At 44.4% G+C, this 24,595-nt stretch overlaps 1 protein-coding gene and 1 pseudogene across 1 annotated transcript; one reads left to right on the top strand and one right to left on the bottom strand.

Moving 5' to 3' along the window:
• Window positions 1-1,976: 1,976 nt before the first annotated feature.
• LOC125552213 (J domain-containing protein spf31) lies at window positions 1,977-8,387 on the bottom strand. The gene is made up of 9 exons (XM_048715702.1): window positions 8,176-8,387; window positions 6,718-6,808; window positions 6,559-6,619; window positions 5,845-5,922; window positions 5,647-5,720; window positions 2,888-3,001; window positions 2,702-2,809; window positions 2,491-2,529; window positions 1,977-2,414 (listed from the first exon to the last, which is right to left on the bottom strand). Exons 1-9 carry the CDS (start codon window positions 8,262-8,264, stop codon window positions 2,328-2,330), a joined length of 741 nt encoding a protein of 246 aa, XP_048571659.1. The 5' UTR covers window positions 8,265-8,387; the 3' UTR covers window positions 1,977-2,327.
• Window positions 8,388-9,020: 633 nt separating this feature from the next.
• Window positions 9,021-14,810, top strand: LOC125554819 (annotated as a pseudogene).
• Window positions 14,811-24,595: the final 9,785 nt, after the last annotated feature.

Below are 24,595 nucleotides of genomic sequence, written 5' to 3'. Positions count from 1 at the left end.
CCAAGCTTGCATCTTTAGTGGACATGTTGTACTGTAATTCTTGGTGAAAAACTGATCTGTGCATACTCACCGTGGAACAATTATGTGACCTAGCCATATCATAAGTTGCAACCTTTTCAGTTCAAGATAAATAAAATTCCCATTTTTAGTTTTAGGTAATTTTGAGAAATACCTAATACAACTCGTGGATGCATATGTAGCTACATACCATATACACGCACCCGCACAAAGAAACACACAGCTAATACACATCATGTACTAGGGGTTTGGATTTGCAGAGCTCGAGGACCGGTGAAGTCGATAGAAACATGTTGATACCAAGGAATACATCGTTTACCACCTTGGTGATGGAACATGAGATTGATGTTCTCGTAGGAGCAATCAGCAAACCAGAAAAGGCAGTGGGAGACAATCTTACTTACAAAATCTGTAAACAATCTTACTTAGTACAAAAAAGAGGTCCAGACGGATCACTACCGGTTAGGTTAATGTAAACAAGAATTACAGCATGCAAGACATCATTTTTCCATTAACTCAGGGCCTGGAAGCTGCCATGAATCCACGACCTCTAGTGCCGACCACCGAAGCTCCAAACCAGCTCGACGAGCCCACCATCTTTACGACAGCAAATTAAAAACGGGAGCACAGCAAGGTTGAAGACCCACTTGCTCCGCCGCTCCACCAGTGAGTCGGCGACATGCGTGACCAAAGCTTCAAATCATTCGCGGCCCTTTGCATACATAAATTTTCTAGACCACCACGTTTGTCCCCGCTCCGCTCGCACACCCTGGCCCTGCCCCTGTGGATGGAAATGGAATGTGGCGTGGGGTGGGGGCGCGCCCGGCGGCTCACGGGCTCGTGGAGCAATCTTCCGTTGCCTTGTTCTCGTTTGGTGCCGTGCTTTGGTGACACCATCATAACGCAGGAGATTGGCCGATCGGGCCGGCGACCACCTCCCGACGCAACGACCAGTGCCCTCTCCCCGTCGTGCTCGCCCGTCACCCAACGCCCGGGCAGGCAGTGGATATGGTCTGCGTCTTGGGGGCGCTCGCAGCTGAGCCGCAGCGCAGGCGGCGGGACGGTGCTGTCGTGCTGCTGCCAATTCGGTCGATCGCATCGAAACTTCAAAAGGTCCTTCGACTAAATAACTTCGGGAGGAGGCAGCATGGGCTCCATTGGGCAGTTGCGGACTGTGATCAGGGTGGGCGTATGGCCGGGCCTTGGCCTTTGGGCAGGTGCGCCGGTTGAGCATTCGTTATGGATAAAGAGGGGTCTGCAGAGGTTTCTGGAGGAAATAGCTGGCCAACTTGTCGTGCTTAAATTGCTCTACCATATCTATCCGTTTATGGGATCCAAATATTCTTTCGTGTTTCAGGTTTTTTTAGTATATAGTGCATTTTTTGGGGCTTCGGTAGAATGTTAATGTCCTCAGTCGGTGATAACTTTTTTTGCGGGTCAGTCACTGATAACTTTGCGTCTTTGGCTATCAAGAAATAGAAAAGATTTGCTTGCATGGCGAGCCCAGTTGATCGTGGTCGAGCGGCGAGCGCAATGAGAAGAACCGTGATCAAGCGTTGGAGCCTACGTTTCTGACCGGTTCGTTCCTTCAGAGTTTGACGACGGCAAGTGCATGCAATGTATCAACCCCTTCAACCTTCCACTTTGGCGTTGTATTCTTCTCCGGACCTGTCGTCTCAAACTGAGCAACGTAGCGGATTTTTTCCAGTTGCTGGGTCGTACCAGGACCAGGAGGTAAACACAGGTTGACTTCTCAGTAGAGACAACAACTTTGAATTGCATCTGGGCGAATGTCAATACTACTAGCTGCCCACGAGCTATCCGCTGGGTGGGGTGCTGGCAAAGTCACTCATCACACTCATACCCAGGCCAACGCCCAGAAAACAAAAGCCCATCACAAATTGGCTTTGTAAGAAATTGGGGTGGGTAAGGGATGCCAACGTGACCCAGTATCTAAATTAGCAGAAAATTGTGAAAATATGTATATTAGCATGACACTTACACTGAATATTGAAACAAGGATCATAGTCCAACATCCACTTCAGCGTTTCTTTCCCAACAGAAAATTTCTTTTTCAAGGCATTCTACACAGGTACATTAGTCCAATGTCACTCTAGGTAGATGATATGTGTCCATTGTGCTCGCAATTATCTGCTATGTTCCACTGACTACACTGGGGTCTGGGAACATACAAGCCATAATCCAAGCTTATAGCCTGAAAGATAAACTTGACAGGCTGTGGCTTGGATCAGGTCGCGGCAAGAATGGCCGCCAGATTGGTCTTCGAGTGCAGATGAATACGACACCTTTTAACCACGCTTTACTGGCCTCTGAACATAAGATTTGTTCGGGTCTTCAGTCTTGAGCCTTGGAGGTTTGAGCTCTCCTTTCCGTGCCTGTAGAAATGAAACTATATGTAAGTCAAAAGAGTCATGGGTAACAAAATACAACTTTTCAACTGCACTCTCTAACCTTCTTTCCTGTCTTCATGAAATCCCTCCAGCTAGAGACCTGCAAACCACAAACACATGGTATCAGGCAGTGCCCGTGGCAACAACTCGACAAAGCCTTTCATTTTCCAATAGGGCAATACTTGTAGGTAACTAGTATTTAAATAGCCACAAGCATAGTGTCCAATTAGGATAAAACATTTCAATTTTCTACAAATGAACTGCAAGCTTACTCGCTGGTCTCTCGTCTCCTCCCACTTCTCTTCATGCTCTCTCTTCCTCTTCCACATTTCTTTTGTTTCCTCCTCGTCCTTCTTCAGTCTTCCTTCTTCCTCTGATATCTGCATAGTGCACATGAACAAAGCTCACGTGAGTGGCTCAACTGATGATGTTTGAATATGTTAAAGCCTATTACTTACCCTCATCTGCATTTTCCTCCTACGCCATTCTTTGTCTGTCAAAATCTCACGAACTTTAATTATTAGCTGCTTCTGAAATTCGTCCGATCTTTCAAACTGTTCTTCATACTTCCCCTGAACATAAGCAAGCCAATCAATGGAGGTTCTCAAGTGCTGAAGATATATGAAGCTCCATAATAAGATGTTTCAAGGGTCTAGCAGAACAATCACCATTTAAAAAAATCGAGACAAGACTGTGAACAGGAAAACATCAGAATTGCAAGATTCTACATGATCATTGACATTAGCAAATGACTCATTTCATGGTATGGGAATCATCTTTTTTCTTCTGAAATGTTGTTATTCTCAAGTATCTAAAATCCCATCATACGCATGCAATGACTTCTAAAATAATTATCATTCCATGCAGTCAACCAAGAAAGACAAACATGCATCACAGATCTGCGTAGTTATTAGAGAAATTGAAGCAAACAACAGGTCACTTCAATGGTGTACAGAGCAGCTAGTATATTTTGAGGACATCTTTCTCCAAGAAACTGTTTTTCACCAAATTGAAGAATAAATAAGTTCAAATCATAGAGTGCAACAGAATGAAGATCGGTTGTTTAAAAAGCTAAATTAGACCAGTGATTGAACTCGAAAGAAATCATAACCAGCAACTTCATCAATGGTTGGGTTTCATTCAAGGACCATCTACATAACCTAGGGTGTGTTTGGTTGCAGTCATGGACTGGAATGTCACGGGTCCAACTCGTTCCTAGGCCTCGTTCTCGCGTTCAGTACGCAGGTGGAACGGTCACCCCTTCATTCCCACGGACCAAATATTCGGCCCAGATCCGGAACGAGGTGAGACCTCCAAATTGAGCGGACGACGCGGAACCGCTCTTCTCCTCACACTCCCGCAGCCCTATCCTCTTGTGCCACTCCTCTCCCTCGTCTCTCTCACTCCCGCGTTGGCGCAGCGCTGCCGCCGGCCCTCCTCCGGTCTGCACCGCCCGCTGTTCTCCAAAGCACGCGAGGCGGGCGAGCGGGTGTGTGGTGGTCTTGCAGCAGGGCAACAGCAGCGGCACACACCGGGAAGCGACGGAGCAGCCGCTGGCCACGCCTGGGTGCGCGCCGTCGAGAGCCGTGGTCGCGCATGTGGAACGCCAAGGCCAAGTCGCACATCCAGCTGGCCGCCACGCTCAGCTGTCGTATTGTTTTCTTGTAGCTGCTGTTTATCCTGCGGTTGAGTCCGACTCTTGTAGCTCACACCCATGTTCGTTGCATGGATGGATGGATTCAATTTGTTGATGTTCACATCCCTGTTCTGTAAATTAATTTTACTGGTTCGGGGGGAAATCTGTGATAATAATCAGAATTATATATATAGTCTGCATTTAGGAGATGCGTTTTGTTTCTTGCGTTTGTTGATCCTGATACTGGCTGTTGGTTTGAGTCTTTGTCGCTGTGAATCTTGGCTATCCGGTTCAGTTCAGCGAGGCAGACTGCAGTTGCAGGAACTGCTCCCCCAGAAAAGTTAAATGTCCAATGGCTTTATTTTACGTCAAACTTTGGCACGGAATTAACAGTAAAATGTTTATCTGCCTTTAGTTGCATGGATGGATGACCACTTACAAATCCATTCCATTCCATCTATCAAACCATCAAACCAAACATCAAAATGTAACCATTCCATTCCTTCGAATTACCCATACCAAAGACAAGGACGGAACCGACCCATTATAGTGGAATGGAACCATGACATTCCATTACACTTCGTTCCCGAACCAAACACACCCCTAGTGAACCAGGCGGTTCTGGTGAAAACCCCATGAAACTGGGCATGCTTTAGAACCAGGAGGCGCTTGTTCCTGATACCTATGCCCGGTCCAATCAGCTCACATGCTCATGTGTGAATTGGGTTCCCTGAGCTAACCCTCCCAAGGCTGCCTCTACCAATCTGCATTCCATCCAATATCAGCTCCCCTTTCTCTTTGTTCTTCTACTTCCTCATCCATTTACCATTTCACCCTCTCTTGATATTTTTGCTTGCTCTTTCTCAAACAGAGCCCCGGCATAACAAGGGGCAGTTCAGCGCCACGAGGTCAATAGGCCACAGAGGTAGTGTCTTCACCATGAGAGCTCGGCGGCAATGGAATGGCTTATACATGACTTGATAAACCCCAGCAGAACTAGCTTGATTTATTAGATATTTGGATACAATGCTAGACGCTAGTTAAATGAATAATAGAATCTGGTGCCTAAATTTTGTACTGGATTAGATAATTCTAACAGAAAAACAAGCTTGTTTCTATTGGAGTTAGTTTGATTTTTGCAGGCAGCACTGGTTCCTTCATCTACAATTTTTGGTGTTATGCTTCTCTTTTCTTGAGGGGGTTGAGGTTATACTTCTCAATTTCACGCTGCTCTACATAACATTGTAGAGGAAAAAATGCGTATGACTAATAAAATATTGTATCTAGAAAACTGTTGGTCAGATGGTCAAACTGCTGCCTGTCCAGTTTTTAGAGCGGTCAGCAGTCACCAATTATTACTGACAAACGCTGGTTAAGAGAATCTCTGATGAGTGTGGGGTTTGATTTCCAGATGGCTTAAGTTTATTTAGACCATGAAACTAGCCCAAATTAGACCAGTTCATGTTGAGACATACTTCAAATTACTATTTGCATTAATCTTTGTTTGAAACATGTTACTCCGAGTGAAAGTTACTAAAAAGTCGATGGCAACTCACACAATCTTTCATGGGATTGTCTTACCTCATCTACTTGGGATTTTATCTTGGATGCACTATCTTTCCTCAACTCTTTTTTCCTTTTTGCCCTCAGTTCTTCTGAAATTCTCAACACAGAATAATATCAGTTTTTGTTCTTCATATCTCCTTTATTATAAATTGAACAACTCACTGAGCTCATGTAAAAAAAAATACATTGGGTTAAAATAAGATTGCATCACACCTTTTGCAGAAGTAACTTGATCAAGAATGTACCCTCTTTCCTGTGGATCAAGTAGGAGCTGCTGTGCTTTTGCCAGGGCTGTTTATGAGTAGAGCACGCAACGTTAATCAAATATACATCAATGCATAAAAGACAAGAGATGCAGAAGAATGCGACACTGGGAAAATAGTAAGTCACTGATGCGCAAAAGGTTTGTTAGTTACAACTAATTGCAAGAAGAGATCAAGCAACACTTACTTATCCTGGTTATCCTGGTTTCTCTTGAAAAATGCATCTCCTACAGGGATGAAAAAAATGCCTAATTCTAGAGTGATACAAAGGCTACTACCATCTCCAAAAAAATCTTGCACAGATTCATCTTCTAAGCTGACTTATCCATGTCGTAAATTTGCACTCCGTTATCTGGACTTTTGGACTTGGTGTTGAGGCCAATAAATTAAAGATTGTTCCAGTTTTTTTCCTAGCATGCCATGATTCTGGTACGTCCCTCTCTCCCAGAAAAATATATATAAAGTCATACGAAACTATTAGTTTTGACATGTCATGATCTTGTTTATGCCATTCATCTTGCTCTGCCGTCACCAAATAATATCTGTAACCTGACCTAAATGAAGCCTACAACAACACAAGTGTAATACTGTCTCCTAACCTGATATTACTATGCATCACCCATCTCATATGCTCCACATGGTCATGATTAGACAGTTCACATACCTCCAAAAGCTTCTTGTGCTTGTGGATGCTTGCACTTGTCAGGATGGACCAACAGTGACAACTACAGAAGGTACATGAAGCGATAACAATTAGCCAACAGCAAGGGGGCAAAGACTAATACTAACAGTGTAGTTCAATGTTAAATCCATGTTTTCTTACCTTCCTATATTGCTTCTTCACCTCATCCACAGAAGAATCAAAAGACAACTTAAGATGCTCAAAAGGGTTTAACTTGAAGCAACCAAGTATCCTGACAAGATTAGAATGTGTTAGAAACAGAGCGTAAAATCAAGAACACGGAAATAATCTGAATGTTTTTGTTTATTTTTTTATCAACTGAATAATACGCCTGTTTGACACACATGGCATTTCGAACGTATCATTTTTTTAACATGCATGACACTGTATAATTTCAAGGTACATTTTAGAAGTTTCCTCGCAGCATAGATCTCCCTCAATAACTTATGTCTAGTCTTCCAATAGAAAAGGACTAATCTAGACGTGAAGGAGCTTTAAATAAGCTTAGATTATAGGATGATTAAATTCGGCTATTATGCTCAGCTAGATGCCTTCTAGAGACTAAAATAACATCTAAAATCAGGAAAAAGACTAAAGGAGGAAGTACAACTAAAAATAAAGCTAAAATGGCATCGGCCAATATTCAGTTTTGCGCTGTTAGGGATCTCACTGATCAACTATCGTGTGTCATTCCAAAAAATAGAACATGCATAGCAAGTTGCAGAGTATGCCTCCCTAGTCAGTAGTCAACCGACCATGTTTAATTGTTTATAATAGGTAAGTAGTTATAATATTTAACCAGCTTCAAAACATAACAGTATGTCTGCTGGGATCCATTGAACAGCATAAGCTAATACAGGAAGACATGAGTATCTTTGGTTGGTGTCCAAAAAGAAACTCTATGAATATTTTGGTTGTGAACAAAACTTTGGCCCTTGTTTTGTTTGTATGGCTGCCAAATTTTTGGCATATGCTCATGTCACCTTGCCTATTCTGGTTCATTTTTCTTGCCAACACTGGCAAAATCATGAATAAGTAAAACCTTGACCGAAGTTGGGCTCAAACAAAGCACATCCCAAGGCACAAACATAGTGCAACAGGCTTACTCCTTCTTGAATGCAAATTTATCAGCTCGGTACAAGTAAATATATATCACAAGAGGTTCTACATATGTCGGTCATGGCATGGTGCGCACAATATCATATCAGAAACAATGATAAGAGGCTCTAGACGTCGTTTCTCATTACCTTGTGGCGTGCGTACAACCTACCATCGCACACTAAGCTACAAGAAAGCAAAGCAATCGCGTCTTAGAAGCAGCATCACCACCAAAGTAGTAAAAGTGGAAAAATTTCCCAATCGCGTCTGAGAACAAGTGAGCGAACCGGACGACTTCTACCTAGGGTTCACGCGGACCCGGGCGGACCCCGTCGCCGACCCAAATTTGAGCAGCAAGCTGCGGCTACATCTACTACATCTCGCGATTGGTCACGAATTCTGCGAAACGGATGGCGCTACTGGGGATCTGAAGCTACGTTGTGCCAGAAGGGGAATGATACCGCTCGAGGAGATGGGGGATTGGGAGGGACGGGGAGGAACCTGAGGACTTCGTTGTCGCGCTCGGCCTCGCTGACCTCGGCCAGGAAGCTCTTGAGGAGCTGGTCGTCGTCGGCCTCCGACGACCCCATGGGTGTACGGGGAGGAGGAGAGGGAGGTCGCGGCTCGGGTGGGCTCCGGCTCTGGGAGCAAGACGAGAGCGCGTTGCGTCGGAGGCACGAGACGCGAGCCGACAGAGGGACAGGGACAGAGAAGGGACGGTGCGGATTTGTTGGCCATGGGCAGCCCGGCCCGAAAATCCTGGGCCGGGCCGGGCCTAAGCGTGCCATCAGGCTGGGCTCGGGCCTGGAAATTGAGCCCGACAGGCAGATCGGGCTGGGCTCGGACTTGCGTGAAATAGGATTTTAGTCATAGCCGGGCTTGGGCCCAATTTAGTAGGCCCGACAGTCAGGTTGGGCCAGGCTCGGGCCTAAGTTTTCAACCGAGATTTTTTTGGCCCGGCCCGGCCTGAGATATGCCCAGGTGTACTCTGAAGGGCGCAACCCACAGAAACTCTGGACTTGGCTCATGCCTCCTGTCCTCATCTCGGTGCGCGTTTGGGCTTTATGGGCCAGATCTCAGTTCGCGAGAGATACAAAGACAAAAGTAGTCGGCTAATCGTCGAAATCATTAATGGGAAGTGTTTGTGGCCGGGGCGCCGTTCGCGCTCCGTGCATTGGATCTCTTTTGATCCAAGGGACGTTGTCTGCGCCACGTGTCACCATAGACCCATGTTTTTTTTTAACTCGCACAGGTTATCCCTTCCCCAGTTTTTGCTGCAACCGCACGGGGTCGTCATTTCGGTGCCCGGCGGCGGCCCAGGGCGGATATCGATTCTCCGGCGATCTATGGCTTCCCTGGATGGTAACTCTCCCCTCCTGCTCTCCCTTTTCGTTGTTGTCTCCCCCTCCCCCGTTGGCTTTAGGGTTAGGGCGGGTTATGATGCGGGCGAGTCGTTTGTGTTCCCGCGGGCCGGCGCCGGCGCCGGCGCGGACGGGGACGGGGTGGTGTTCCCGTGGGTCGGGGGGGGGGGCGGGGTGGTGTTCCCGTGGGCAGAGGGAAGGGGCGGGTGGTGTTTCCGCGGGCAGATGGAGGGGGCAGGGTGGTGGATTTGAAGTATTTGAATCTTGTGTTCAAGAGGGATTTGGGATGGGATTGGGATTAGGGTTGGATCTCGTCTTGTTCAGGGAAATTCGATGTTTCCTGTCCTGAGCTGTGTTCCATCACGGCGCCAAGGGGACGGAGTGAGCTGGAAGCGGCCGGAACCAGGCTGCGTGTTGGCTTTGCGCGCACGCGTTTGGTGCTTCCGTTTCTTTCCCTTCTTAAAATCTGGAGGAAAGTCCCTTTGAATCGTTCAGCAGGACAGAGTGTCAAGCTCCCCGCGTTCATAAATTACTGGTGCTACTACTCTGTAAGACTGTAGCTGTACTGGGTGTGCACGCTGTGCCCAATCATTTTGCTAGATCACCATGATGATGAGATTTACTGCCACAGGGTGTCAGGGAGGGACGTACTAATTTCAGACCATTGTAGTAGTAGTAGTACTAGTACCTAGCAAACATGAATAATTATTACACCATGTGCATTGGAGTAGTACTTGGTAATGCTAGTGCTAAACCATCTGATTTCAGGTTATTTATCCAGGTATATATGGCTTTGCTTATTTCATCAGCAGACAGTTATATGGATTTTACATTGTTGCATCACACTTTCTTGAGTAGTCATTATCCGGTCTGATGGTCTCGTGTTAACATTTTCTGGGTCACTAATGATTAGTAGAAATAATCAGTTCGTTGAAGGTTACATTTGTATATGTTACTAAGTTGAACATTAGCATATGAACTAGATGCTTTACTAATCAATGCAGCTTATTCATATTTCCCAGTCACTACTCAAACTTCAGAGAATAGTGGGACTAAACTAGACATGGTAGGGACAACGCAATATGACACTTACAAGTTACAGCCAATGTTAGTAATAATAGGACTGTCTCCCCAAATTGGCTAATGGCAGTTATGGTCAAAATACCTGATCATCACATGTAGTAATTTTGTTAAATATTATTTTTCACAAAATTCTTAGTTAAGGCTGAAGTGAAACAAACATGACCCTAATGCTGAAGCGAAACAAACATGGCCCTAATGATGTGCTAACTGAAGGACATGTTTTATTCTGTACATTTTTTATGTGTGCTTGTATGTTTCTTATGTTTTACAGATTTTTTAGGTGTTCTTGTATGTTTTTTCCTAGTTACTGATGATGCAGTTTTAGGGTTTTATTGACTTGTTTTTTTCCTTTTTGTAGATGTCGCAGGCACCGCTGGTGAGAATGAAGGGAGTAAGAAGGTTAAGAAGAAGACCAAGAAGAAAGGCAATCTATGTGGCTTTAAGTCAAGGTTTAACTCAAAAAGGCTGGCTGAGATTGGGAAGCAAGTATCACCAGAAAAACAGAGAATCATAAGGGAGGGACCGTTTGGAGACTTGTTGGACATCCAGTCTTTCAAGGTGCCCCATGAGCTCATTGAGTTTGTTGTGATGAACACGAATCACATACTCTCTGAGTTCAAATACAAGAACAAGTCCATCACCTTCAGCAAGCTCATGGTGAAAAGGATTTTCAACGTGCCATCCAGTGATAGACCCGTGAAGCTTCTTAAGAAGAGTGATGAACATGATCTTCGCAACATCTACAAGGAGGGGAACAGGGCTCCAATCGCCCATGTTGTCAAGTTGCTCACTAGTTGCAGCAATGAGAACGTGGTTATGATAAATAGGACTTGGACACTCCTTGCGTTGGCAACAGTTTTGTGCCTAGGCACTGGCAATATGGTGAATCTCGAGTATCTAGCTTCCTTGGAAGATATGTCTTTGGTGCATGAATTCGCTTGGGATGAGCACTTGTTGGCACGAGCGATGGAGGAGGTTGGAGTCTTTCAAGAGAAGAAGAGGATGCAAGCAAATATAGAAAAAGCAGCGGAGTTTCAGATCGCTTCATGCCTTCCCATGTTAGCGGTATGCAACGCAACAAAATGAAATACATGCATTTTTTTCTTTGCTGCATGAAACCTTTTATACATTTCTATAGCTCGCATTTATGTTTTTGTTGGCTAATGTCCTTTTCCATTCTATGCAGATCATATACATGGATCATATTGATATTCCGGCCGGCCTCCCAAATGAGCATGCCATTTTATTCCGTGCCAAGGATACATTTTGTTTGTCAAAAGGATTTTGATTGGTTGGATAAAGTTGACAAGAACAAGCTCACTCTTGTCCAACCTTTCTACGGGAAACACACCCAAGTAATTTTGCTACATCCCGCCTATGTACTTTCCTTTGCCAATGGAGTATTAAGACCCCCCTGTTTTTTGCTCACTGAATTTGCATGTAGCAATCTTTGCTTTTCCATTTAGGTTATGGCAGCCTTCTTATTTCCGCCACTCATGTTTTGTTTTCCTAGATACGGAGTTTGTGCAACCCCCCCTATGCAGCACAACTCGCGGGACAGGAAGTTGGTGCTGAAGCAGCCAGTGGGCAGGGAGTTGGTGCTGAAGCACCTAGTGGCCAAGGAACTAGTGGCCAAGGAAGCCAAATTCAAGGTGCTGAAATTCCAGCAAAGAACTCTCAATCAAACGAGGCTCAACAAAATGTTGAAGATGAACCACACCTATCATCCTCGCTCAATGATTGGCTGCAGCAATCATTCCCTAACATGCAAGATCTAAGGGTACTTTTCCCCCATCTACACTATCTTTTTCTTTGTATTCATTTCCTGTTTTGCCTTTGGCTTTGCATTATTTACTATACCCAGTTGCAAGTGTATATTTTGTTTGCTGCATCCCTCATTCTGATGTGCTACAACCATATTCTGTTTTTGCTTCATATGTGGTTTAAGTTCATACATACTAGGCTTTTTTTACTGCATCCATATGTCTAGTGTGCTACAACTACATTATGTTTTTGTTTCAAACATGTCATAATTTTGCTACATCCATATCCATAATTTGCTACCTAGAGGTATAGACCATTTGTTTTTTATGCTTCATCCATGACAGTAAATTGCTGCAATCACACTGTTTATTTGATACATAGTGACACAGCAGCACACCTACTTCTCAAAATCTGGATTTACTTGTCACTAAAAATGTTGGCCACTTGCCTTCTTGTAGGTACCAACTCAGTTTCAAATGCTATACGACAAGCACAAGGGTATTTTTGCAGCATAGGTGGATGGTGTAGTAGGCAAGTTTGGACAGTGTTTAAAGGAATTGCAGTGCAACCGGATGGCCGCTCTCCTTCGTGATGTTGGAGACGCCATCACAGCTACCAATGAGCCCAACTTTTCCTTTGAAGCACCTATCATGGACGAATGTCGCGGAAAAGAGAATGATGCTAAAGCTGCAAATGCCGACATTGGTGCTCAAGCTCAAGCTCAAGGTACAACACCTAGCATCAACAAGGATGAAGTCACCGGATTGAACCTAGAAGTTGCAACAGAGGCTGCGGAAACTCGTGAGCAACAAAGAGTGAGTTTCGAGATGGAAGACAACGCCTCACCTCACAGCCCCCCACTCTTCTATGATGCACCCAGGAGTGCGACAGCCGGCATTTGGGACGACGAGCCATCCTGTGAGTTGTTCCCAAAGGGCTCCGAAGACTATGAGATGATGCATTCCACAGATGAGCCTATAATTAAGAAGAGCACAGTCAGTCCCATCTATGCAAACATCCCCGTGTTTCCTGTTTCAGACGATGATGATAGCCCAAGTATGCTTTCTTCATCTTGCATCATTTCTTTTTGTTTTTCTCCATATCGTTTTTTCACAATTGTGTGATTCCAGCAAATTCTTTTTGTACAATCTCTTGCAAACTCATCCATTTGTATTTTTTTGCTACAACTGCTAAGATGGTCGCTACAGAAGATCATTTTGCTGATGCAAGCAGTGGCTGGCCCTAGCACACATGACAAGAACACTAGGAAGAAGAGGATGGCCAAAGTTCCAGCCATAAAAAATACCAAGGCAAAGAAGCAAAAGGTCGACAAGGCTGCAGAAATGTATGAGAGGTTTGTAAAGCATGGGAAACCATTGAGGAAATCACAACCCAATGAACAAGTGTGAGCTACCTAAGCCTTATCTGTTTTTGCTTTCTATTTTTTATTTTTTCTGCTCGAAACAAATGATTCATTCGGTTGCATCTATGGTAACAGACACCTTTCATCAAGCTAGGTGGATTTTTCATTGGATACAAGAAATTCCTTGTATGCTTCAAGCCTCGCGGGGATATGAATGATGAGGTTATGTCACTATGTATCGAGATGAACAACACATCCCGTGCAGCAAAAGAAAGGGATTTGAAGAAATACATTTTCTCAGTCCACGCGGGGGTAAGTTTTTGTAAAAACAAGCAATGCTTCATTCTTTTCTTTCTTTTCACATTTTCGTTGCAACACACACTAACCATTTTGTTGTATCTTTCAAGTAGATCCTACTAAAACAAGACCCATCAACTTTCCAACCAGCAGCAAAACTCATGGCTGAGCTTGAAAGGGCTATGAAAGTGTTCAAGGTTCAAAAGTTTGACCTCGTAAGTTTCACGAAGCTTTCTTTTGTTCCACACCACAAATAACTTCCAAATATGATCCAATGATGTGACGCGGCTGTAACATTTTTTACATGTTCTGAGTACCTTTTCGCCTTTCTTTTGTTTTTTGCAGCTCTTTTTCACAATTGTTCATGATCGCCATTGGATAGTTGTTTGCGCAAACTTGCTTCACAAGCAGTGGAATGTATTTGACTCAATCCATTCAAAAGGAAAACAATCTCCTTTGAAGAAGCAAGCCAATAACCTGGTATGCTCATGCTCTCTAATTTTTTCTGTTTAGCCTTCTGATTCATCTACATAAATGCCCTGTTGTCATCTTTACATACCTCATTTTATTTTTGAAACTTTTGTGTGTGTTTTCGGTGCTAGATCACAAACTTTGCAACCCTCGCACAAGAGTGCAGCGAATTCAATGTCAATGTTGGATCATTCACCCGTGTTGACCTAGAGGATTACCCAAAGCAAGATACCCTGTGAGTTTTCTTTTTGAATTTTGCTTCAATCATGTGTTCCATTTCATCATTTTGTTTTTTCAACTACGCATGGGAAGTATGATGGAGAACTTTTTATTATCTCACAGATGTGATTGTGGTTTTTTTGGGCTCAAGTATGTGGAGAACTATGATGGGAAGTCAATGAGAGAGTTCAAGCAGGTACACATTTTTAATTTTTTTTGTCTTGTCATTTTGTTACAATCTACTTTCTTTGTTTTCAATACTCATGCAACAGAAGAATACCATGTTTTGTTGTTGCTTCATATGTGGTTCAAGTTTGTACCTACTAGGCTTTTTTAGCTACATCCATATGTCTAGTTTGCTACAGCTACATTCTGCTTTTGCTTCATCCATATCATAATTTTGCTACATCCATATCAATTTTTTGCGATGGATGGATGTGAACTTCTTGCATTCATCACTCATGCAACACAAGAATAACTAGTATCATACTTGCTTACTTTTTGTATTCATTTTTTACAGGAAGACATGGCGCGATACCGCATCGATGTGGCATACAACCTTTTCAGCCACCCAATGAACAACGCCCCAAAGGAGCGGGCGTTCAACGATGAGTTGGCGGCTTGATTTTCTGGAAGGTTCAAGACGAACAAGCTTGTTTCTTCGTTAGGTCTAGATCATGTCCGAGGTGGTAGCGTTCTGATAGGATTAGAGTAGTGCGCGTTCGTATGTAAACTATTGATACCTCCAGTAAACATGTGTCCTTTTGGTATGTAAACCGATGATAACTTGATATTTGGATGATGCACTTATGTTTTTAATGGATGCGTTCTTCTGTTTGCCAACATGATCATGCGGTGACAATTGTTTTTTGTTTCACTGGTTCTGAAATATGAAAATATTTCAAACTTCATCCATTGAAGTTTCAAGGGAATCTTTGTGCATTTTCCCCCTCAAAACATATTTTCTGAAAAATAATATGTGAATGCTACTTTTTGTCACACACTTATATTGCTGGAAGCTCATAGGAAATAGCTACAACCTTCTGTTAGATTTGTTGCAGAGCCAAAATATATTTTTTACCTGCAAATTAGCTACATCCCTACAATATTTTTGCTGGAAGCATAATGTAAATATGCTTCCTTTCCCAACTTTTGCTGTACAGCTAAATCAACACTTTAAATCATTCAAGGCTTTTTCCTTTTCAAACTTATTATTTTGCTTCAACCATGTTTTAAAAAGCTTCAACCATGTTTGCAAAAAGTTTCAACCATGTTTCCTAAAAGCTGCAACCATATTTTGCAAAAGTTTCAACCATACTTTGAAAAAGTTACAACCAAGTTTTCAAAAGCTTCAACCATGTTTCCTAAAAGTTGCAACCTTGTTTACAGAAGCTTCAACCATGTTGTTAAAAAGCTGCAACCATGCTTTCCAGAAATCTTATAAACATGTTTTCTTGAAGCTTCAAACATGTTTCCTAAAAGCTTCAACCATATTTTCAAAAAGATTCAACCATGTTTTTCAAAAGCTTCAACCATGCTTTTCAAAAGCTTAAAACATGTTCTTTTTAAGCATGGATCAAGCTGTGGTTACAACAACCATTGAGTACTTTTTAAAAAAAAATAAGAAAAAACCCACATTATGCTTTTTTTTTAAATTCTACTTTTGGCACCATCATACTACAAAAAGTAAGCTCTCACAAACATATAACAATAAGAATTTATTTAAAAACAACTCTTGTAAAAAGCAACATTCTGCTTTTTTCAAACCACGCATGTAGTAATATGTTGCAATCCCACAAAACAAACATTCACAGCAAGTCAACACAACTTATTATCATAAGTCATGGGGTGTTACAAGGCAATTCATCATTTTTTCCCTCACGAAAATATCCTAAAGTGTAAGGATTGTTTCGACACCCGGAGCTTTCGCGCTCGCACTCGCAGCAAGAAAAGCTGCAAGGAGTTGGCAATCCTTCACGTTGTGATCTTCATCTTCACAATATTTGCATGGAGTCTTCTTTTCCCTTGGCTTTGGAGCTTTCTTCGTTCTCGCCGTGTCCTTCTTTGCTTTCTTCTTCATTTCATCTTCTCGAATCTCAATTAGTGGTTTCCTGCGCTTCTCTTTCTCCTTTGGCCTCCCCTTCTTTACAGACTTTGGTGGGTTCCGCGGTCCTACGGGGGGTGGATCCCGCTGACCTGTACTTGGACCTCCTGAGACTTGTTCATGTCCTGCATGACCTTGGCCTTCTTCGTCTCCTGCAAACCCATCAGTTGCTCTAGCTTTTATTGCAGCAACCCCAACACTGCCCTGATCAATTAGCCCAAAGACAAAACTATAAGCTTCATCATTGAAGCAAGCATCAGAAGCGAGTTTCCCAAACTTCCGGCATAGAGAGTTAAACTTTAGGGTGTTTGTCGTGGGGACGCCGAAATGCATAGCTCTATGCCCATCACCCGGTTCAGGCACAAGGTCGGTTGCTCTCTTAGACCATCTTGGAAGCATGTAAGTCGCATGTATCGTTTGCACATTCAGGTGCACCATGACACGGATGATATGTGGGCAGATCAGCCCACACATCTCAAACATGTTGCAGGTGCACACATATGCCTGATCTTTAGGAGCAACACGCACCGTGTACACTTTTGGGTTGACGCCATAGTTTGCAACAAGGCGAAACCAGATGACATCCCTTGCAGCTGATATTGCAGACCATAGCCTGTTGATTTAGCCAATAGTTTCTGAAACTTGGAAAATACCTCTCTGGTATAGAAATCTGCAGCTTGCTTTTCAATGTTGTAGCTGCAAACAAAAAAAGCTTCCAACATCAATAATAATTGCTACATATGTTTCAAAGAAATGCTGCAACCACACTGTGCTGGAAAACTAAAAAAAATGCTACATGACTTTGGACTTACTTGCCCCAGAGCAGAGGCCTCGTCGCTTCATTGATGAAGCCAGCATTGTCTTCACGATCAAGCATTAGTTCTTGGCAAAGCTCAAACTGCTGGACAAATGTCCAAACCGAGTCTCCATGATGATTTAAAGTCTTGAAGTAGGAATTCAGGCCCTCGGACCGCCCGGTTGTTCCTGTGAATGGGAAGAACTTATTCCTAAAGTACACATGAGCCCACATCTCCCTGCTGTCCCACATGTTCTTCAGGTGTTTCTTATCAGCCACACCAGATGACTCGACCATCTGCTTCCACCGTTCTTCAAACTCCTCAACAGTATCGGAATCATTGATGCAACCATAGAATGCTTCAGCAAAAGGCTCATCCTTGCCCAACATCTTCCCTAGTTTCGTCCTTGCAACCCGGAAGACGTGCCACTTGCAACATCTGTGTGTTGAATGTGGAAATACCATTGAGATGGCTTTAGCCATTGCCTGGTCTTGATCGGTCATAATGTTCAACGGATGCTCGTTATTCATTGCCAACATCCATTGCTGGAAGACCCACTTGAAAGTTTCGATGGTCTCATCAGGCAACAAAGCGCACCCCAAGCAAACAGTATGTGTGTGGTTGTTAATGCCAACAATCGGAGCAAAGGGCAAGTTGTAGCGATTGGTGCAGAATGTGGTGTCGAAAAACACATAATCTTTGTACTTTGGATACAAGGCCCTTGTTCTCCCATCAAACCAGAAAAGTTCCCTAACAGCTCCGTCTTCTTCTAGCTTCGAGAAAAAGAAGTTGGGATTCTCCACTTGTCTTCTCTCAAAGTACTCGATTGTCAGCTCCAAATCACGCTCTGACAGGCCCCTTCGCAGCTTTGCTCTTACATTTGTCACATCAGTCTTCACATACGGCAAACTCCTAGGATCGCAACATCGTGCATCTCCAAGCAAGCCCATCATATTAGCCGTTGATATGTTGCGATAGTGCAGCGAAGTGATGTATTGCATGTCTGCATCGGGAATCTTTCTGTGAGAGCGGCAAAATCTCCGACGCCCCCTTTGCAACATCAGCTGGTGTGTGTGATCGGCCTCAAAAACTGTCACGACCCAGCTACCGTCTTTGAGGCTAACACCCATATGAGCCTTGCAATCATATCGCTCCAACCAGTTTCTTCGCCTCTTGTCGCTCACATCCATATAGATGCCAGCTTGTTTGCTTGGAGATTTTTTATTACTAGCATGGCTCATATCAACATCATCACTTTGATTTGTTGCAGCCCCGTCAGAAATGCTTCCACCAACATTCTTCGAAGGATCTTTCCGTGAGTGTATGCACTCAAAAACTCTATAGATTAGGATGCGCTTCTGTTCCAAGCTATTTTTCCTACTATGCTTTGACGTCACAATGCGAGTTCCAAAGCCCATCTTCGAAGCATATTCATTGTAAACACGCTGAGCTTCTTCAACATTGTCAAAAATCATTCCAACAAAAGGGACAACTGGCTGTGATGATATATCTTCGTCTGGTTCATCAACAGGTGTTGCAGCATTTCCATTGGCATTGTCACCGGTCACACGGGCATTGCAATGGTTTGGAGCTGCACCATCCGTGTTCAGCCACAAGGAATCGTCACTATCATGCCCCGGAGTATCATTCAGATCAATGCCATCATCTTCTTCTTCGTGCGCAACATTTTGCATATCATCATCAAGGAAAATCGATGGCTCCACAGCAACATTCTGCAACAAAATAAGCACCCAAGTCAGTTTTTTTTGCTGCATGAAAAAACATGCAAAAAACGTGAACAAAAAAGTGAATGCAGCATGTCAATCACAATTCCAAAACAACTCCTGCATGCAGCATTTTAGGATGTAGCATGTAACATCCAGCAAGTAGCACGTAGCAAATGCAACACATACTTGTAACATTTTACTAGCAGATAGCAGGAAGATGCTAGCATTAATTGACAACATATCAGAAACATTACACAAAAATCAAACACAAGTATGTTGAGAACATCTCTTTTTAATCTCATGCTCATCAATTGAAATCAAAGGTTGCAACATTTTGTTGTGAACAAAAGGATCTAGGGTTGCAATTGGAAATCATACTAGATCAATTTCATCCCGTCCATGCCGTGCTGCATCTTGGAAGACCACACCAGGATTGTAGTACCGTTGCAGCACCGGTCCACTGCCACCAGGGCCTTGCCGCCTCGGGGGACTTCGGCCATGAACGGCAGCAGAGCTTGAGCCCAAATCCATGGAGGCAAGGAGGTCATTACGGATGTAAGACATGGTTGAAGCAATTCCAAGGCCGCTTGATAGATGGGGAAGCCCCTCCTCGACGTGATTCAGCCGTGGGGAACTTAAAACAGGCGGATCCGGCCGCCGCCGCCGCGGATCGGGGGCGGGCAGACGCGGGGGATCCAGCTCCCCTGTTTTTCTCATTGTGGCTGTTTGTACAACGGTTGCAACAAAACGTGTTTTTTTGCTGCAACGGTTGGCTCGGTACACACTCGCGCGCAGATCTAACGGTTCGCGCTAACCGCATCGGACGGCTCGGGCTCGACCGGCCGAACCGTTGCGCCGGTGCGCCGGCGCAGATCGCTGCCCATCATTAATTAAGAAGTACTCGTTGCAAAGAACACTCCACTGTCTCAGGTCGTGACAAATGGCGCACTTGCAGCACGTCACTTGTCGCAACCTGGGAGTTTTCCCTTTTTTCGTAGATCCGTTTATTCAAAACATTTTATCTTTTAAACCGTGCGTTCAAATCTCGAACCATTTTTATCATTGGATTCCTCGCGTCGAGATTTTCAAAACTAGATCCCATGTTAATAGGTTTTTACAAATATTTTTTCACGAAAAAAACCAGACGAAAAAAATCGGGCAAAAATACCGAACCGGGAGCACGGTTTTTTTTCATTCCGAAAGAGGCACGCCCGTGCCTCTCGCGAAATCACACTCGCGCCTCTCGTAGAAGCAAAACCGTGACTCTCATGGAAAAAAACAGAAAACATGTTTTTTTTCCATTTTCGAGAGGCACGGCCATGACTCTCGTGAAAGCACAACCGTGCCTCTCGCAGAAGCAAAACTATGACTCTCGCGAAAGAAAAAAAAACGCGTATTTTTTCCCTTTCCGAGAGGCACGACCGTGACTCTCGCGAAAGCACAACCGTGCCTCTCGCGGAAGCAAAACCGTGACTCGCGAAAGAAAAAAAACAGAAAATGCGTTTTTTTTTCGTTTCCGAAAGGCACGCCGTGACTCTTGCTAAAGCACAACCGTGCCTCTCGCGAAAAAAACCATGACTTTCACGAAAGAAAAAAAATGCGTTTTTTCGTAAAAAAAAATTGAAATTTTTTTGATCGAAAAGCTAAGGAAGACCAGGGGAAAACCAAAACGTCGAAAAAACAAAAAAAAACCGTTTTAAAAGCCGAAAACGCGTGCGGAAAAATAAAATAAAAAACAAAATTCAGAGGGAGCGTCCAGAGCGCAACACGTGGCGAATGGCTGAGAGTGCATCAAGTGGCGCTGATGGTTGTGAGGCTCCCGAAGGAGCACTCGTTAACTAGTTGCTCCCGCTAATCGCACAAGGGCGGGGTAAAGAATCAAAAAAAGGGTTTGCGGTCGCTGGGATTCGAACCTGTGATGGCGTGCTGATGTGCACCAAGGAAAAGCCGATACAACAGAAGTGCTCTTGTGGTATTTTGTTGGTAATCAGCTTAGACCGTGGCAGCCTTTTCACTTCAAGATTCTGGGCAAGTTTCCGAGAAGCCATGGGAACTCATTTGTCCTTTTGCACCGCTTTTCACCCTCAGTCTCATGGACAAGTGGAATGAGTCAACTAAATTCTCGAAGACATGCTTCGAGCTTGTGTCATTTCCTTCGATAAGAAATGGGAGGAATCTCTCCCGTATGCTAAGTTCTCTTACAACAATAGCTATCAAGCTAGTCTGAAGATGACCCCCTTCGAAGTGTTATATGGACGAAAGTGTCGAACTCCTATGAATTGGTCAGAAACTGGGGAACGATCACTCTTCGATCCAGATATTATCTAACATGCCGAAGAAACAAGTCTGCATTATTCGCGAGAATCTGAAAACTGCTCAGTCTCATCAGAAGAGTCAGTATGACCGTCAGCACAAAGATATGGTCTATCAACATGGCAAAAAGGCTTATCTTCGAGTCACAATGATGAAAGGTGCTCACCGCTTTGGGATCAAGGGCAAGCTACTTCCTCGCTATATTGGTCCTTTCCCCATTCTCGAAAGACGTGGAAAAGTGGCATACCAATTGGAAATGTCGTCGAACATTTCTCAGGTTCACGATGTTTTCCATGTGTCACAGCTCCGCCGCTGCTTCAAGGACCCCATCCGAGCAGTGGACCACGAAATGCTTGAATTGCAACAAGACCTCTCTTATAAAGAGCATCCAGTCTGTATTATTGATCAAGCTGAACGTCGCACCCTTCAGAAGGCGATCAAATTCCTTAAAGTCTAGTGGTCAAACCATTCTGAAGACGAAGCCACTTGGGAACGCGAGGATCGTATTCATGATGAATACCCCGCCTTGTTTCCGTCTACCTCCTAAATCTTAGGACGAGATTTCTTGTAGTGGAGGAGATTTGTAACACTCTAATAATTAAGCTATAGTGATCCACTACTAATGGTGCCATGTCATCACCATTACTGTTGCTAAACCTCACCTTGATTCAAACACAATGCAAATTTAAATCTAAAGTAAAGTCAAATAATTAAATTTCTCAAACATGAAAACTAAAATGTTCATAATTTGGCAAATAATCCATGGATAATTATGGCAGAGAAACCAACTTTTTATGAAGTGTTTAAATTCCCTAAACTAATTAAATAGGGGCCAAATCAATAATTTAAATGATTTTTCAATTATAAAAATTGCAAACTAATTAATTTAAATTCCAAAAATATTGTGGCAATGGGCTAAGTTATAACACTAATTTAGGTGCTCGTTTTATATTTTTATAAAATTAAATGCTATAAAAAATAAAATAAAATAGAAAAATAACAAAAACAAAAGAAACAAAAAAGTAAAGGAAAGAAAAAAACCCGTCCCCTGGGCTTTAGCCCACCCGAACTGGTCGACCCACTTACCCCCGCCTCCCCCTTCCTTTGTTCATCAAGGGGGCGTGGCCTCCGCCGATGCCCGCCACGGCCTCAGCCGTCACCGTGGCGGCCCCCCCCCGCCTATAAGACCCCGACGGCCTCCACCTCCTTGTTGTCGTCTGGTCGCCCCCCCCCCCACAACGCAGCTCCAGCGCCTCCCCATCGGAGTACCCCCAAGCCTCACCGCCCCTTCTTTTCGCCAATAGGGTGAGACCCCGTGCCCGTTTTCCCCTCTTCCCCTTCTATCTCCTCGTCGTAGAATGCCATGTTCGTCGCTCGACCTCTGGCCAATGGCCGCGGTCATCGCGTCCAGCCGCACGTCGCCCCCCTGCTCCGTACCCGTGCCCACGGGCGTGCCCACTGTAGTCCGCTCGTGGTCCCCACGCCGAGCCACGCCCTGGTCGCGCCTTGCGCTGCTCGTGCACATGCCCCTGCCTCCCCCTTCTCGTCCCGCGACCCGCCCGCTTGTAGCGCCTCCAGCCACCCGCGCGTACGCTCGCCGCCTCATGTGTTGCGGCCCGCTATGCCTATCGCTGTTGCAGCTGCTCCCGCTCTTGGCGCTGCCACGCGCGCCTCTGGCCCCTGCCACCGCTCACCACTGGCGCCATTCTCGGCCGCCCCAACCCGAGCACGTGACACTATCCCGCGGCCGAACGTCGCCTGTCGCGCTGCTGATGGACGCCTGTAGCGCCTTCGGCATGCTTCCGCCGCGGCAGAGGCCACTGATACGTCTCCAACGTATCTATAATTTATGAAGCATTGATGCTATTATATTATCCATCTTAGATGTTTTATATGCATTTATATGCTATTTTATATGATTTTTGGGACTAACCTATTAACCTAGAGTCCAGTGCCAGTTTCTGTGTTTCCCCTTGTTTTTGAGTATTGCAGAAAAGGAATACCAAACAGAGTCCAATTGATGTGCCATTTTTTGATGATTTTTTGTGGACCAAAAGAAGTCCCCAGAGTAAAAGAGTTGGGCCAGAAGAGTCCCGAGCCATCCACGAGGGTGGGGGCGCGCCCCACCCCCTGGGCGTGGGCCCATATCTCGTGGACGACTCAGAGACCCCCTCTGACGTGAAATCGACGCCAAAAATTCCTATAAATACAGAACCCCCCAGAAAATAACCTAGATCAGAAGTTCCGCCGCCGCAAGCCTCTGTAGCCACGAGAATCAATCTAGGCCCTCTCTAGCACCCTGCCAGAGGGGGCCATCATCACTGGAGGGCATGGAGGAGGATCCCGGAGGGGCCATCATCACCATGAAGGCCAAGGACTAGAGGGGGAACCTCTCCCCATCCATGGGGGAGGCCATGGAGGAGGAAGCACAAAGGGGAGAACCTCTCCTCCTCTCTCTCGGTGGCGTCGGAGTGCCATCGGGAGGGGAATCATCGTCGTGGTGATCGTCTTCATCAACATCACCATCCTCATCACCATCCTCATCTCTTTTACGCGGTCCACTCTCCCGCACCCCGCTGTAATCCCTACTTGAACATGGTGCTTTATGCCATATATTATGATCCAATGATGTGTTGCCATCCTATGATGTTTTGAGTAGATATCCTTTGTCTTTGGGTTGATTGTTGATCTAGATTGGTATGAGTTGTATGTTTTATTTTGGTGCTGTCCTATTGTGCCCTTCGTGTGCGCAAGGGTGAGGGATTCCCACTATAGGGTGTTGCAATACGTTCATGATTCGCTTATAGTGGGTTGCTTGAGTGACAGAAGCATAAACCCGAGTAAGGGGGTTGTTGCGTATGGGATAAAGGGGACTTGATGCTTTAATGGTATGGTTGGGTTTTACCTTAATGATATTTAGTAGTTGCGGATGCTTGCTAGAGTTCCAATCATAAGTGCATATGATCCAAGAAGAGAAAGTATGTTAGCCTTATGCCTCTCCCTCATATGAAATTGCAATGACGACTATCGGTCTTGTTAACAATTGCCTAGGACAATTCCGCACACCGACCCATCATTATTCCACACTCGCTATTTATAATAATTAGTAATATATTCTAACTTTATGATAACAACACCTACTTTCATATTTTAGCTCTCCAATATCATGCAAAGTTATCCTCTTCATACCCACAACGTAGTTTTATCTCTCGTTTCTAGTAGGAAGCAAACGTTCGGTGTATGTAGAGTCATATCAGTGGCAGATAGGACTTGAGAGAATATTGATCTTACCTTTAGCTCTGTGATGCCCGGATAATTATGCTACAGTAATACCCTACTAATGATGTCACGTCACCACGATCACTATTGCTAATCTCACGTCACTTCGAAACCGATTCTAGTCCAAATCCAAAATCAAGTAA

The sequence above is a fragment of the Triticum urartu genome, chromosome 4, assembly GCF_003073215.2.
Source record: "Triticum urartu cultivar G1812 chromosome 4, Tu2.1, whole genome shotgun sequence".
NCBI lineage: Eukaryota > Viridiplantae > Streptophyta > Magnoliopsida > Poales > Poaceae > Triticum > Triticum urartu.
This window is presented reverse-complemented; position numbering and strand designations above follow the sequence as displayed.

What these genes read in the sequence shown, in the direction of transcription:
- LOC125552213 (XM_048715702.1), bottom strand. Translation starts at nt 8,264, where the DNA reads ATGGGGTCGTCGGAGGCCGACGACGACCAGCTCCTCAAGAGCTTCCTG. An exon ending in AGCACAAGAAGCTTTTGGAG is followed by an intron (nt 5,923 to 6,558) that starts GTATGTGAACTG and finishes ACTCATAAACAG; the next exon opens with CCCTGGCAAAAGCACAGCAG. An exon ending in TCATGAAGACAGGAAAGAAG is followed by an intron (nt 2,415 to 2,490) that starts GTTAGAGAGTGC and finishes TCATTTCTACAG; the next exon opens with GCACGGAAAGGAGAGCTCAA.